General features: G+C 42.6%; 2 protein-coding genes across 10 annotated transcripts in view; one reads left to right on the top strand and one right to left on the bottom strand.

Annotated features, from left to right (window-relative positions):
• The window catches only part of NSUN6 (NOP2/Sun RNA methyltransferase 6), a 68180-nt gene extending 58428 nt beyond the window's left edge, over window positions 1-9752 (top strand). For both annotated transcript variants that reach the window (XM_082649055.1, XM_082649054.1), the window contains 2 exons: window positions 7451-7576; window positions 9213-9752. In XM_082649055.1, coding sequence (XP_082505181.1) covers window positions 7451-7576; window positions 9213-9425 — 339 coding nt within the window. In that variant the 3' untranslated portion in view covers window positions 9426-9752. The remainder of the gene's footprint in view (window positions 1-7450; window positions 7577-9212) is intronic.
• Window positions 9753-14235: 4483 nt separating this feature from the next.
• Window positions 14236-15639, bottom strand: part of CACNB2 (calcium voltage-gated channel auxiliary subunit beta 2) — a gene marked incomplete at its 5' end in the record, with an annotated part of 401671 nt that continues 400267 nt past the window's right edge. For all 8 annotated transcript variants that reach the window (XM_082647937.1, XM_082647940.1, XM_082647939.1 and 5 more), the window contains one exon: window positions 14236-15298. In XM_082647937.1, the coding sequence (XP_082504063.1) occupies window positions 14828-15298 (471 nt within the window). In that variant the 3' untranslated portion in view covers window positions 14236-14827. The remainder of the gene's footprint in view (window positions 15299-15639) is intronic.

Below are 15639 nucleotides of genomic sequence, written 5' to 3'. Positions count from 1 at the left end.
GTTGAACATATGGGTACAGAATTCAGAAAGGAGTCTCACCTAAAAATGTAAATTGGTGAGTTTTCAGTATAAAAATGGTATCTAAAGCCGTGAAACTGAATGAGTACATTTGGGAAAGTCTTGGTCCAGATGGACTAAAACAGCTACAAGATAATGAAATGCATCTGGCCTGGAACACTCTAATTAAAGAGAGAGTCCTGGTCATACAGACCATCACTTATTTATCCCAGACACTTGAAAAAAGTATCATATATGTATATTTTTTTTCTTTATACACCTTTATTTTGTACACATTTATAAATGTTGTGTGTTACAACAAGCCTGACTTACTCTTCCCATTTAAAAAATAAACCATAAATAATATAAAGGAATCATGGTCTTTTTCTCCTTTATAAATCCTACCCATGAGTCTTTTTGTTTTTAATAAATTGTTTTGGAGTATAGTTGATTTACAATGTTGTGTTAGTTTCAGGTATACAGCAAAGTGATTCAGTTATACATATATCCATTCTTTTTCAGACTTTTTTCTTATATAGGTTATAACAATACTGAATAGAGTTCCCTGTGCTATACAGTAGGTCCTCGTTGGTTATCTATTTTATACATAGTAGTGTATGTGTGTTAATCCCAAACTCCTAGTTTATCTGTCCCCCATACTGTTACCCCTTTGATAATCATAACTTTGTTTTCTATGTCTGTGCGTCTATTTCCATTTTGTAAATAAGTTCATTTGTATCATTGTTTTTAGCTTCCACATATAAGTGATACTATGTGCTATTTGTCTTTCTCTATCTGACTTGACTTCACTGAGTATGATAGTCTCTAGGTCCATCCATGTTGCTGCAAATGGCATTATTTAATTCTTTTTTTATGGCCAAGTAATATTCCATTGTACATATATACCACATCTTCTTTATGCATTCCTCTGTTGATGGACATTTAGGTGGCTTCCATGTCTTGGCTATTATAAATGGTGCTGCTGTGAACACTGGAGTGTGTGTATTTTTTTTTGTTTTTAAATTTTTATTTTATATTGGAGTATAGTTGATTTACAATGTTGTGTTAGTTGCAAGTGTGCAGCAAAGTGATTCATTTATACATATACAGGTATCCATTCTTCTTCAGATTCTTTTCCCATGTATAGGTTATTACAGAATATTGAGTAGAGTTCCCTGTGCTGTACAGTAGGTCCTTGTTGATTATCTATTTATATATATGGTAGTGTATATATGTTAATTCCAAACTCCTAATTTATCCCTCCCTGCCACCTTTCCCCTTTGGTAACCATAAGTTTGTTTTCTATGTCTGTGAGTCTGTTTCTGTTTTGTAAATAAGTTCATTTGTATCATTTTTTTAGATTCCACATATAAATGGTATCATATGATTTTCGTCTTTGGCTTATTTCACTTAGTATGATAATCTCTGGGTCCATCCATGTTGCTGCAAATGGCATTATTTCATTCTTTTTTATGGCTGAGTAATATTCCATTGTATATATGCACCACATCTTCTTTATCCATTCATCTGTTGATAGACATTTAGGTTTTTTTCATGTCCTGGCTATTGTAAATAGTGCTGCAGTGAACATTGGGGTGCATCTGTCTTTTCTAATTACAGTTTTCTCCAGATATATGCCCAGGAGTTGGATTGCTGGATCATATGGCAACTCTATTTTTAGATTTTTAAGGAACCTCCATACTGTTCTCCATAGTGGCTGTATCAATTTACATTCCCACCAACAGTGCAAGAGGGTTCCCTCTTCTCCACACTCTCTCCAGCATTTATTGTTTGTAGGCTTTTTGATGATGGCCATTCTGCCTGGTGTAAGGTGGTACCTCACTGTAGTTTTGATTTACATTTCTCTGATAATTAGTGAAGTTGAGCATCTTTTCACGTGCTTTTTGGCCATCTGTATGTCTTCTTTGGAGAAGTGTCTGTTTAGATCTTCTGCCCATTTTTTGATTGAGTTGTTTGTGTTTTTGACAGAGCTGCATGAGCTGTTTGTATATTTTGGAGATTAATCCCCTGTCGGTCGCTTTGTTTGCAAATATTTTCTCCCATTTTGTGGGTCATCTTTTCGATTTGTTGATGGTTTCCTTTGCTGTGCAAAAGCTTTGAAGTTTAATTAGGTCCCATTTGTTTATTTTTATTTTCATTACTGTAGGAGGTGGGTCCACAGATATTGCTGTGATTTATATCAAACAGTGTTCTGCCTTTGTTTTCCTCTAGGAGTTTTATAGTGTCTGGCCTTACATTTAGGTCTTTGATCCATTTTGAGTTTATTTTTGTGTATGGTGTTAGAGAATGTTCTAATTCCGTTCTTTTACATGTAGCTGTCCAGTTTTCCCAGCACCACTATTGAAGAGACTGTGTTTTCTCCATAGTATATTCTTGCCTCCTTTGTCATAGATTAATTTTCCATAGGTGTGGGGTTTATTTCTGGGCTTTCTATCCTCTTACATTGATCTATGAGTCTGTTTTTGTGCCAGTACCATACTGTTTTGATGACTGTAGCTTTGTATCGTGTTCTGAAGTCTGGGTGTCTGATTGATTCCTCCAGCTCCATTTTTCTTTCTCAAGATTTCTTCTGCTATTCGGGGTCATTTGTGTCTCCATACAAATTTTGGTGTCAGGGTGATGGTGGCCTCATAGAATGAATTTGGGAGTGTTTCTTCCTCTGCAGTTTTTTGGAAGAGTTTCAGAAGGGTAGGTGTTAACTCTCCTGTAAACGTTTGATAAGGTTCACCAGTGAAGCCATCTGATCCTGGACTTTTGTTTGTTGGAAGATTTTTAATCACAGTTTTAATTTCAGTACTTGTGATTGGTCTGTTCATATTTTCTATTTCTTCCTGGTTCAGTCTTGGGAAATTGTACCTTTCTAAGAATTTGTCCATTTCTTCTAGGTTGTCCATTTCATTGGCATATATGTGTTCATAGTAGTCTCTTATGACTCTTTGTATTTCTGTGGTGTCCATTGTAACTTTTCCTTTTTCATTTTCCATTTTATTAACTTGAGCCCTCTCCCTCTTTTTCTTTTTTTTTTTCGGTATGCGGGCCTCTCACTGCTCTGGCCTCTCCTGTTGCAGAGCACAGCCTCCGGATGCGCAGGCTCAGCGGCCATGGCTCACGGGCCCAGCCGCTCCGCGGCATGTGGGATCTTCCCAGACCGGGGCACGAACCCGTGTCCCCTGCATCGGCAGGCGGACTCTCAACCGCTGCGCCACCAGGGAAGCCCCTCCCTCTTTTTCTTGATGAGTCTGGCTAAAGGGTTATCAATTTTATCTTTTCCAAGAACCAGCTTTTAGTTTCATTGATCTTTTCTATTGTTTTCTTCATCTCTGTTTCATTTATTTCTGCTCTGATCTTTATGGTTTCTTTCCTTCTGTTAATTTTGGGTTTTGTTTGTTCTTTCTCCAGTTGCTCTAGGTGTAAAGTTAGTGGTTAATTTGAGATGTTTCTTGTTTCCTGAGGTAAGATTGTATTGCTGTAAACTTCCCTCTTAAAACTGCTTTTGCTGCATCCCGTAGGTTATGGATCGTTGTGTTTTCATTGTCATTTGTCTCCAGATAGCTTTCGATTTCCTCTTTGATTTCTTCTGTGACCCATTGATGTTTTAGTAACATATTGTTTAGCTTCCCTGTGTTTGTGTTTCTTACAGTTTTTTCCCAGTAATTGATTTCTAATCTCATAGCGTTGTTGTCGGAAAACATGCTTGATATGATTTCAACTTTCTTAAATTTACTGAGGCTTGATTTGTGGCCCAAGATATGATCTATCCTGGAGAATGTTCCATGTGCACTTGAGAAGAATGTGTATTCTGCTGCTTTTGGATAGAATGTTCTATGTATATGTGAATTAAGTTCATCTGGTCTGATGTGTCATTTAAGGCCTGTGTTTATTGATTTTCTTTCTGGATGATCTGTCTGTTGATGAATGTGGGGTGTTAAAGTCCCCCACTATTATTGTGTTATTGTCAGTTTCTCCTTTTATGGCTGTTAGTATTTGCCTTATATATTGAGTTGCTCCTATGTTGGATGCATATATATTTACAGTTGTTATATCTTCTTCTTGGACTGATCCCTTGATCATTATGTAGTGTCCTTCTTTGTCTCTTGTAACAGTCTTTATTTTAAAGTCTATTTTGTCTGTTATGACAAAAGTAGCAAAAAGTATTGCTACTCCAGCTTTCTTTTGATTTCCATTTACATGGAATACCTTTTTTCCATCCTCTCACTTTCAGTTTGTATATGTCCTTAGATCTGAGGTGGTTCTCTTGTAGACAGCATATATATCAGTTTTGTTTTTGTATCCATTCAGCCAGTCTGTGTCTTTTGGTTGGAGTATTTAATCCATTTACATGTAAGGTAATTATCGATAATGTGTTCTTATTGCCATTTTTGTTAATTGTTTTGGATTTGTTTTTGTAGGTCTTTTTTCTTCCCTTCCTCTTTTGTTCTCTTGTGATTTGATGGCTATCTTTCGTGTTGTGTTTGGATTGGTTTTTCTTTTTTGGTGTGTCTATTGTAGATTTTTGGTTTGTGGTTCCTGTGAGGTTCTGATACAGCAGTTTATATATATACAAGGTTGTTTTAAGTTGCTGGTCTCTTAATTTCCAGTACATTTCCAATGTCCTGCATTTCTACTCTCCTCTCCTCATATCATATTTGTGTGTGGATGATTTCCTACCGTTACTTTAAGTTTGCCTATGCCCGTGAGATTTTCCATTTGTAATTTTCTTATTTCTACTTGTAGCCTTTTCTTTTCTGTCTAGAGAATTTCCTTTAGCATTTGTTGTAAAGCTGGTCTGGTGGTGCTGAATTCTCTTAGCCTTTGCTTGTCTCTGAAGCTTTTGATTTCTCCGTCAAATCTGAATGTTGTATCTGAATGAGGGCATTGCTGGGTAAAGTATTCTTGTAGTAGGTTTTTCCCTTTCATCACTTTAAATATATTGTGCCTCTCCCTTCTGACTTGCAGAGTTTCTGCTGAAAAATCTGCTGATAACCTTATGGGGATTCCTTTTTATGTTATTTGTTCCTTTTAATATTTTTACTTTGTCTTTAATTTTTGTCAGTTTGATTAATGTGTGTCTTGGCATGTTCCTCCTTGGGTTAATCTTGTATGGGACTCTCAGCGCTTCCTGGACTTGAGTGAGTGTTTCCTTTCTCACGTCAGGGAATTTTTGGCTATAATCTCTTCAAATATTTTCTCAGGCCCTTTCCCTCTCTCTTCTCCTTCTCAGACCCCTATAATGTGAACGTTGGTTCATTTAATGTTGTCCCAGAGGTCTCTGAAATTGTCCTAATTTCCTTTCATTCTTTTTTCTTTATTCTGTTCTGTGGCAGTGATTTCTACCACTGTCTTCCAGCTCACTTATTTGTTCTTCTGCCTCATTTTTTCTGTTATTGATTCCTTCTAGTGTAGTTTTCATTGCAGTTATTGTATTGTTCATCTCTGTCCTTTAAATCTTCTAGCTCTTTGTTAAACATTTCTTCTGGTCTTCTTGGTCTGTGCCTCCGTTCTTTTTCCGAGATCTTGGATCATCTCTACTATTGTTACTGTAAATTCTTTCTCAGGTAGATTGCCTGTCTCCACTTCACTTAGTTTTTCTTTTTGGTTCTTATCTTGTTCCTTCTTCTGGAACATATTTCTCTGCTGTCTCATTTTGTCTGACTGTATGTGTTTGTGTCTCTGTTTCTCAGGCTGCAGGACTGTGGCTCCTCTCGCTCCTGGTGTCTGCCCCCTGGTGGATGAGGTTGGTCCTGGGGCTTGTGCAGGCTTCCTGGGGGGAGGTGCCTGCCCACTGGTGGGTGCAGCTGGGTCTCGTCCCTCTGGTGGGCAGGTTCATGTCAAGTGGTGTGTTTAGATGTGGCTGTGAGCTCAGTATGGCTTTAGGCAGCCTGTTTGCTGATGGTTGGGGCTGTGTTCCTGTCCCACTGGTTGCATGGTCTGAGGTGTTCTAGCACTGGAGCCTATAGGTTGTTGGGTAGGCCTCGGTCTTGGTGCCAAAATGGCGACCTCCTGGAGAACTCAGGCCAATCAGTATTCCCTGGGACCTCTGCCACCAGTGACCTTGCTCCCATAGTGAGCCACAGTCAACCCATGCCTCCCCAGGAGACCCTCCAAAACCCACAGGTAGGTCTAGCCCAGGTGTCTACGGAGTCACTGCTTTGCGCTGGGTCCCAGTGCATGTGAAATCTTGTGTGCACCTTCCAAGACTGGAGTCTTTGTTTCCCCTCGTCCTATGGAGGTCCTGCACTTAAGCCCTGCTGGTCTTCAAAGCCAAATGCTCTGGAGGTTCCTCCTCTTGCGCCAGACCCTCAGGCTGGGGAGCCTGACCAGGGGCCCAGAACTTTAACTCTTGTGGGAGAACCTTGCGCTGTAATTATTTTCCATTTTGTGGGTTGCCCACCCGGCGGATATGGGATTTGCTTATATTGTGAAAGTGTCCCTCCTACTGTCTTGTTGTGGCTTCTTCTTCGTCTGTGGATATATTGTAGCAAACTGTCTTTTTTGGTAGGCTCTAATCTGTTTTTGTTGGTGGTGGTTCAGCATTTCGGTGTGATGTTGGTGTTTCTGTGAGAGGAGGTGAGGTCAGGTCCCTCTACTCCGCCATCTCGTCCGGAATCAAGGGCTGCTTTTAGTCTGGATGCTTGCTGCCTCGCTCCTCAGTGTGTGCTGGCCGTTATCCACTTGATACGGGCTGTGCAGGTGCGGTGGCCTGTGCGTGCTCCCGGTACGGCTGGGGCAGCCGTTGGCACCCTCTCCCATGTCTCCCAGTGGTGGCAGCGGCCCGCGTGCTCCCGGGGATAGCGGCGGTGGCGACGGGAGCCTGCTCGTGGGTCTCTTAGTGGTGGTAGTGGCCTATGCCTGCCTCTGGAGCCCGTGATGGTGGTGTCGGCTCGTGCCCGCCCCCAGTGCTTGTGTAGGCTGTGTCCTGCTGCCTTGGAGCGCGTGTAGGGAAAGACGCCCCTGTGGTTTTCCCACCCCTCCCCCCAACAGTGGTGCCTTGCCGTCTCTCATGGGCCCAGGCTTCTTCTGAGTGCAGCCTCAGCTGCCATTCTCCAGCCTCTTCAAGGTGTCTTCACACAGCCAACCCTGGTCCTTTCCCGGGACTGTCTCTGAAGCCCAAGCTTCAGCACCCAGCGCCCCACCTCCCCATACTGGCAGTTGCAGGAAACTTTCCTTCTGCACAGCTCCCTCTCAGGGCCGCAGGTCCAGTCCTGATTCCTTTCTCTCTCTCTTTTTCTTTTTTCTTTTGTCCTGGCTGGTTATGTGGAGGTTTTCTGGCCCTTCTAGAAGTCTGAGGTCTTCTGCATTTTCATGCAGTAGATGTTCTGTGAGAATCGTTTCACTTATAGATGTATTTCATGTATATATTTGTTTATATACATTATATTTAAAATGTTCACTTGCTCTTGCGATACTCATCATCGATCACACCTGTCTTTAGGCAGTGGAGCTGCTGAAGCCGGGGGGCGTGCTGGTGTATAGCACGTGCACTGTCACCCTAGCAGAGAATGAAGAACAGGTCGCCTGGGCCCTCAAGACATTCCCTCACCTTCAGCTTCAGCGCCAGGTGAGGGCCATTGCCGTTGTCTCTGGGTGATCCGGTAAGTCGTGGAAACTTAAGCATGTTGATGAACACAGAGAGTGATGTGAAGAGACGCGGTGCACGAGGTTTCTCTAATGAGAGCTGTTCCAGACCGCCCTTAGAGGAATTTCACATCCTGACCCAGTGTTTCCAGGCCGTCACTGTCTGCGGTTGTGTTAAGATGCCACAGAGCTCAGGGGTTTTCTGTCACATGTTTACTTGACTTGTGGCTCTTGTTCGTGTTACTCAGAATTTTGTTTCTAAAACCCTTCCTCCACCCCTCGGTCCTATAACTTTTCTGATAGGGCAAATGTTGAGCAGTTTTCTAATATCACACCAAAGCCCAAAGAGGCTTTAATAACTGGGATGTCAGAAGACTAGCCAAGGGGGGAAATGGTTCAGGATTATTGCTTCCTTCTGGATCCTTATATAAGATAGGGGACATTTCAAAAGGTGTCTTGTACTTTATTTTACCTAGCACTGTCTTTCCGTTCTGGTTTTTATTAAAACTATATTTATGACTAGATTTTTTAGCCCATGATGTTTGAGATTAGGTTTAAATCTGTGGTAATGCTCACATTCATTCAGATAAACTGAACATCTAATGTCAGTTGTTCCAGTACAGAATTCTAGTAAGTAATTGGAATATACAGACAGAAGGCAATCTAGAGATGGTTTCTAGACTCAGAAATTAAGATAAGTGCATTGTAGATGAAAAGGAGACTTGAGAATTCACTTGAATTTGATGTGTGTGTATATACATATACACTCAGTATCTACCTAAAAGAGATGGAACTCCCCCCCACACACATGGGTTAATAAACAACAGGTTTTCAGATATAAACCTAAGAACATATATCTTCAGTAACACAAGCATTTGTGAAATGGTGACTTAAGTTAGGCTTATGCATCTTTTGTAGTAGTGGTTTGCACAGATCACTCAGTTCCTTATGATTCTGTATTCCTCTAAACTAATCGAGGCAGCCTTAGTTTTCTCGTCTCTTTTAATATTCTAGTACATTTAAAAACAACAACAAAAAAAGAGAACTTTTATCATCCAATAGGTGTGGGCCAGAGAGAGGCATCTTCAGATGCCCAAGAAACTCCTGTCAGTTTTGGGGAGTCTGACAAATAAAGCTGGGTTTTCATCTCCTGCTGTAACTGATAATAACGTTCCACTTGCTAAGTGCCCACTCTGTGCCAGGCCCGATACCACCCTACTTATTTAAGCCTCAGATCAGAGTATTTCACCTGTTTCGTAGATGAGGAAGCAGGTAAGGTAAGTTACTTTCCTAAAGTCGCACAGCTAAGCTGTGGCAGAGCTGTGATGTGAATCCACGTGCTTCTGAGTGTGGAGCCCAGGTCTCCTGCATGTCGTGGGCCTTGATAAGCATAAGGGCCATCCTAGGGACTCAGTCGTCAAGTGGCTGCATGTTACCACCCTCCCACTTTACTACCCGGAAAAGCAGCATGTCCATTTCACAAAAATAAAAGGTATTTACTCATTTTTCTGTTTCTGGAATTGGTGGTAGTTACAGCTCAGTTTGTCCTTTTACGTAAATGGTACACAGGCAGACTTCCCAACGCGAGGATGTTTGTGTTTATTTATCTCCCCGAGCAGGACCCACAGGTTGGAGGAGAAGGGATGCTGGGAGCTGGCCTGTCATCTGAGCAACTGAAACGGCTGCAGCGATTCGATCCCTGTGTGGTGCCGTCACAGGACAGTGACACTGGTTCTCTCAGAGACGCCAGGATAGAAGACACGAGTTGGCTCGCAAATAAGGATTGTATAGGCTTTTTCATTGCAAAATTTGTAAAATGCAGAAGCACGTAGGAGAAGGATCCTTAGAAATGAAAGTTCCAAACATTTTCCGTTTTTTTTAAACCAAAAACTGTCGTCAGGCCACGTGATTGATGCCGTGGTTGCTGAGGAAACAGAAAAGGCTGCCGGCTGTTCCACCAGGAATCAAGAGACTGTACTTCACAGAGGAAGTAGCCGGGGGGGTGGAGGGGGGGCACTTGTGTGTCTAAAATACTTTTCCTTTATGGATTTAGCAGAGTATAAAGAAAAGGAGATGCCTGAAGATGTCTGGAACATTTCATTTGGGGTCTTTGTTTTAATTTGTAAAGAATGCAAGTCATTTTTAATGTTAAAATAAGTGGATTTAACAAAAGGAATAAAATTAGTGGTATTTAATTTGGTTATAAAACACGTTTTCCGTTATTGAGTTCCTTCAGAATTCAGGGTGTGGGAACTATAACTTATTTATCAAGTGCCAGGAACGTAGCTGGGGATTTCACCTGACTTTTTCTGTTTACTATTTGGTAAGTCAACCCTCTTTCAAATGAATTCTGGACTACTCCCAGTAACAGTCTCCCTTCACTATGTTGACGTTTTTTCTTCTGTCATATTTTAAACTAAAAACTAAAATGAATTTTTTTAAACTCTGTAGATTAAAAATGAGACTATTGCACAATTTGGGTACCTTTTAGCATCTAATGGAATACATACAAGTTCCTAGAGACGTGATTGGTGAGAAAACCATCTTGTGAGAGCTGGGAAGTGGCCAGGCGCTCACAGCTAAGCCTTGGTGTTCTCCCTCTGAACAGAAGCAGCTCCACAGAACACCTTCCCCAGACCAAGCAACTGTGACTAGGTCAAGACGAAACAAGACCACTTCACCATCAGACCTGAAATCCCCCAAACTGCAGAAGTGACCAAACATCACCCATGGCGGCCAATATAAGAGGGCGGCCTTTTTAAGATGAACTGTGTAACTGTAGGCTTGCTTTTCATCCTACCTGCTTTTTAGATAAAATATATTAAAATACCCAGCCATAGTTTAAAAGCTATCTCGTGTTAAATACATCTATTTTGTTAATTCAAATCACCTCAAAATGCCTGAGCCTCGGACAACTGCCTAATATATTTTTTTCCCTTCATAGGTCTCCATTAGGAACTTCTTGAAACTTCCTTGTTTCCCTGAAGAATGCTCATCGCATCTCAGATCAGGTGAGATCCTCAGAAGCCTCTGCTCTGAGGAAGCCTTTCTTGCACACCCTTCTCGGGGGCTGGGTCGGGCGTGTCTCCCTCTACACCCCTCGTGCCTCTGTCTCCTCCTGTCACGGCACTTGACACATCACTCTAGTGTACGAGGCATGCCCTGGACTGCTGCCCCCAGGCTTGGGAACATTCTGGAGGCAGGACTGTGCTTTCTGTACAGCTTCAGAGCAGATCATTGTTACACGCTTATTGAACGAGGGAAAAACCCCATCAGGCTCCCTAAGATTCAGACATGTGACTGACTTCTTTCCGTCCCTCATTCTGCCTGATAGCCAGTAGATGTCATCTGCCTAAAGAGAAACGCTGTTGACCTGTGGTACTTCTGCTTCTAGGGCTCGGCATACTTCCTTGAACTTTCAATATGTTTTTGAAAAATACACAAAATCCATCCCTTCTCATGCTCTCTGCAGAGCCTTAGGTGCTAGGCTGGGATGGAAATGGTAGGGAAGGAGCCTAGTAGCAAATGTGTAAAGTTTTGATTAATACCAATAAATATCAAAGTACAAGCAATGCAGGCAAAACAAAAGAAAAATATTTGCATATTGAAAACAGTAAGGACAAATAGAAAATGTTGTTAAAATTTGTTTCTTCAACATAGACATTTTTCAGTGGGTTTTTTTCTTTCAAAAAATAAAACAAATTGGAAAATAAAACATTCAATCTTAAGGAACACAGACATATAAGAAAAAATATGATAAAAGGACAAAAATCAGGGAAATGTGGAAGAGAATGAATATATTCTCTTTTAACATATTTAATGTTACCATAGTTGTATCTGTGAAACAGAAGCATTTTAATTCAACAGTGAGTACATTTTACTTCAAAACCGTGTATCACATTTTAAACAGTAAAGTACAAATAGTTAAAAATATAACACGATTCAACAACTGACCCAGAGCCCTCTGATTGCCGGTTTTCTCCAACAGCATGACTCTTGACGTGTTAGTAAGATTATCCAGGAGTAGCAGCATTGTGTCACTGAGCAAAGGGCGAGGAACTGAAGATCCATTCTGATGACAAGTTTATTTTAGAAAGGAAAAGTACAGTTCAAAATCGGAGGCAAGAATTGCAGACCATATAGGATGAAGGTGGGAGAAAGTTGGCTTTGCCGTGCTCAGGCCTTCAGAGGCCTTTGACCTGCCGGAAGCTGTCACTTTTCAGGTGTCGTGGGGAGATGACCACAGCCCATCAGTGACGGGCAGCACCCCCCAGGATGATGTGCCCCACACGCGAAGTGCAGGTGAGTATTTAACATACTTTGAGCTGTAAGAATCACTCCTAAAATGGCACTTAATACGACTAATAGTAGACAGTGCAGAAGCCAGCTCTTTATTTGTTTGCTATGAATGAATGACTTTAAACCAGGCTTGTTGAACAGTTCAGTGTAGCTGACAGTTGAAGGTTTAACATGAATGCAGAGCAGACCATGTTAAAATGTGGCATTGTCCCAAAGTACAGAATAACTAAGACATCCTACGTTTAGCAGCACCTTTTTGTAACAGTAACTTAAGTGAGCAGTAGAGAAAGAGCAGAGGAAAGGCTGAAATGGGTGTGACGAGAAAGACACAGAACTATTCAGAACTTTTCCAGCATTTTCTAGGTTAACTACAACAATCATGATTCTACAACTGAGTCTGTTGAGATTAAACCTTTGCTGTGTGAAAAGACTAGAATTTTACATTCCACAAGTCAGTGAATATCCCATGGTCCTTGGGATTATTTCTTCAGTTACATATTTAGTCCACACCGTTTACGCATATGCCCACTCTACAGTTTTCACATAAGCGTGCTCTTTTGTCAAATCCTGCAACAGAGATTTTGCGGAATACTCTGATTTGGACTAGTGTGTTTCACAGTAAAGTGAGAAACGAAGAGTCCAGGTCAGAATTTAAAAAATGGAATCCGTTAGTGTGATTCTTTGAAAGGGATTAATGGTAGCAGCAAAGAAGATGCATACCAGTTAGACTTCAAGAATCTACACATTCCAAAGCCATGAACTGGGATGAAACTTCGTATAGGAAGGGTCGGGGCTGGCGATCATTGATGTGGTACCGTGATGGACAGCTGACTGGAAGTATTTTATAAAAGTAACTTTAGCTGGAATACGGTTTCCCAATGATGTGAATATTTTACATCAAAAATTTATATATTATGCCTACTGTTCTTACATTCAATAAATAAAGGTATGTCAACAGCACAGAGCTAATTAACAAAGAGATTGAGGGAAATGGTTCCTATATTAGCTGATAAAACACTGTATATGTTAACTCATTTTTACAACTCTGAGTTTTCTTTGGGGGAGAGGAATAAGGAGTTAGATGTGAAACAGTTGTACTTATAAAGGTCCAAGATATATTTGGCAAGAACCTGGAATAATCAAAGAAGCGAAACAAAAAATAGCTTAACTTATTTAACAAAATAATAATTTTTAATGTCCAGGTCTGAAGGTAGGCAGTCAAGACAGGCGTTTTCCAGGGACAGACTTCAAGTGCCAGGTACTTGCACGCCTAATACTGTCTGTCTTACCTGTCCAGTCTTAACTGGACAGACGGACACTTAGGAGAGACAGGGAAGGTTTCAGGCTCAGCGTGACCACCACCTCGTGGGCCGCGTTGGGCGGTGTCCCTGACGCAGGGCCACAGCATCTTCTGGCTTCCCCTCAGAGCAGGTGTCCAACGCAGGAAAACCTCAACGTCTCGTTCACTTCAAGTCACCTCCTTTTGCCCTGATTTCTTGCGAAGAGCAGAAGCTTTGGTTATAAGAAGCACTTCGAGGTTGTGACGGACAGTGAAAGTGTCGGAGCGGGGGGAACACAACGGGCACGGCGGGCGAGGCGAGGTGAGGAGATGGGGGGAGTCGGGAGCATCTGTGTAAACGCTTCTCTCTCAGACGAGAGGTCGTCGGACATTTCCAGTGAAACACTCATCACAGTGGCCCGTGTGGCCCCTCTCCAGGAGCCAGCGGGGGGCAGCTCTCCGGGGCGTCCCCTCTGGCGGCGCGTGCCCTCCTGGCCCCTGACGGCTCGGCGGGCCACAGCGGCGCAGCGAGCCGCGGAGCCAGGCAGGTGGACGCCTCGGCCCTGGGCTGGCCGCCGCTGTTGTCAGCGTGCACGCCCGTCACTGGCTCGTGTGCACGCGGCTCCCAGACTCCAGGGCCGTGACCTGAGACACTGGCTACGCAGGACGTGGCCGTCACAATCAGTGTGAACGGCACGGAGCGGAGCAACCCTTGGAGTTTGGTTATATTTCCCAGAATTTATGGTCACAATGATTAACGTACAGGGATGGAGGAACATTCAGAAATCAAACCTTTTCAAGTCAGGCAGTCACACGTATTTACAGTATGTACAGACTCTCTACTAGAACGGGAATAGGTGTCTAGACGACGTTATTACAAATTTCCTGAAGGTGGGCATTTCTAGTCCCTGTAATTCAGAAAGCAGATCTGCTGGCTTGGCATTAAGACTCTGAAATAGTGCGATCAAACTGATACATATATATATATATATATATATGTATATATATATATATATAAAATAATTATATAATTATCATAAGAAGGTGTTTGCAGAAATAACATTTACAAACTGTCTATACAGTACACAATGCTAGTACATAGAAAATAGATTCTGACTTTGATCCCCTTGGTGTAAGGCAAGACAGTCTGTCCCCAAGTTTAGTCAGTCAGCCAGAGGTACAAGCGAGAAACAGTGGTCCACGGATGACTATGCAAATCGGGCGCCTACATATTAAAGGTCGGGAGAACCAAGAAGTTCCACTTTTTACGTGGGCCGCTTGATTCTGGCCCGCTGGATACATCAACCACATTTTTGAAAACATCAGCTATGCTTCTTAAAATCCTGATGCCACCTGGATGGCAACAGATGATATTGTTCAAGTGGCAGCGATCCTAGACAGTTTTCAAAGTGCAGTAGACAACCAGAGGACTGCAGCCTTTCCAGGCGAATTTATATAGCACTTACTTACAAAAGGAAAATAAAAAGTATATTAATACTCTATTTCATGCTGTTGCTATCCAAGCAACAGCAGTACAAAATATACAAGACAGATCACATATGATTGCAATGTAGACCCCCCAAGATTGAGTTGGAGGGTGGTGGTATACAAGACTTACTTAAAAATAAGAAAACCAACGACACAAAAGGGCAAAAGTCACTGGCGGATGTAAACCTCCCTGTTCCAGTCCCCAGCCTCATGCCGTCTCCTGGACACCCCTTCCCCCTCCCTGTCACAGCAGCGATCCTTGGATTTGTGGCGGCTCCACTGTTTGTCGCCCTCGTTGTGGTCCTGCTCTCGATCCGGGTCCCGGGAGCGGTGCCGAGACTCCCTGTGTCTGCGCTCCCCACCCCCGTGGGGTTCCTCTCTGTGGCTGTGATCTCGGTGCGGGGCGCAGTGGTCTGCATGTTCGTGGGAATAATCTTCCTTGGGCTCTGCGTATGCGGAGTCGCGACTCTCCTGCGTTTCTGAATCCAAGGTCTCCTGCCTGGAGAGGCCGCGGCTGGCCCCGCTGCGATGGCTGTGGTGCTGGGGTTTCTTGACTGGGTCTGGGCAGGGTTCTTCTTCAGCTTGGGAAGCAGAATGGGTGGCAGCCGCGCGATCGGTCCTCGGATCCCCTTGAGAAGCCTGGAGGCGAAGGAGCAAACACAGGCCTCAGCCAAGGTCGGGGTCTGGGGAACTGTCGCAAAGGCAAGTGTCTAGTCCCTTTTCACAGTCTCTAAAGTGCTGAAATGAAATCTGACCTCGCTCGGGTGCTTAATGTATTCAGTAACATCCAGTAGCATTTATATTGTATTGGACTTTCTGTTAATTTGTAAGCGCCTAGAACAGCACAGAGTAACTTTACAAATTTTTTAAAAATGAATGAAGGAGGGAGGGCATTCTTTTATATGTTCTCTTGTGGTTCAAATATAGATATAGGTCCCTGAGATCTGTCTACACATGGGTGGACACTTAACCACCTCTGC

This window comes from Grampus griseus (assembly GCF_964374135.1).
Source record: "Grampus griseus genome assembly, chromosome: 2".
NCBI lineage: Eukaryota > Metazoa > Chordata > Mammalia > Artiodactyla > Delphinidae > Grampus > Grampus griseus.
The sequence above is the reverse complement of the archived record's forward strand: the minus strand, read 5'-3'. Positions and strand labels throughout refer to the sequence as shown.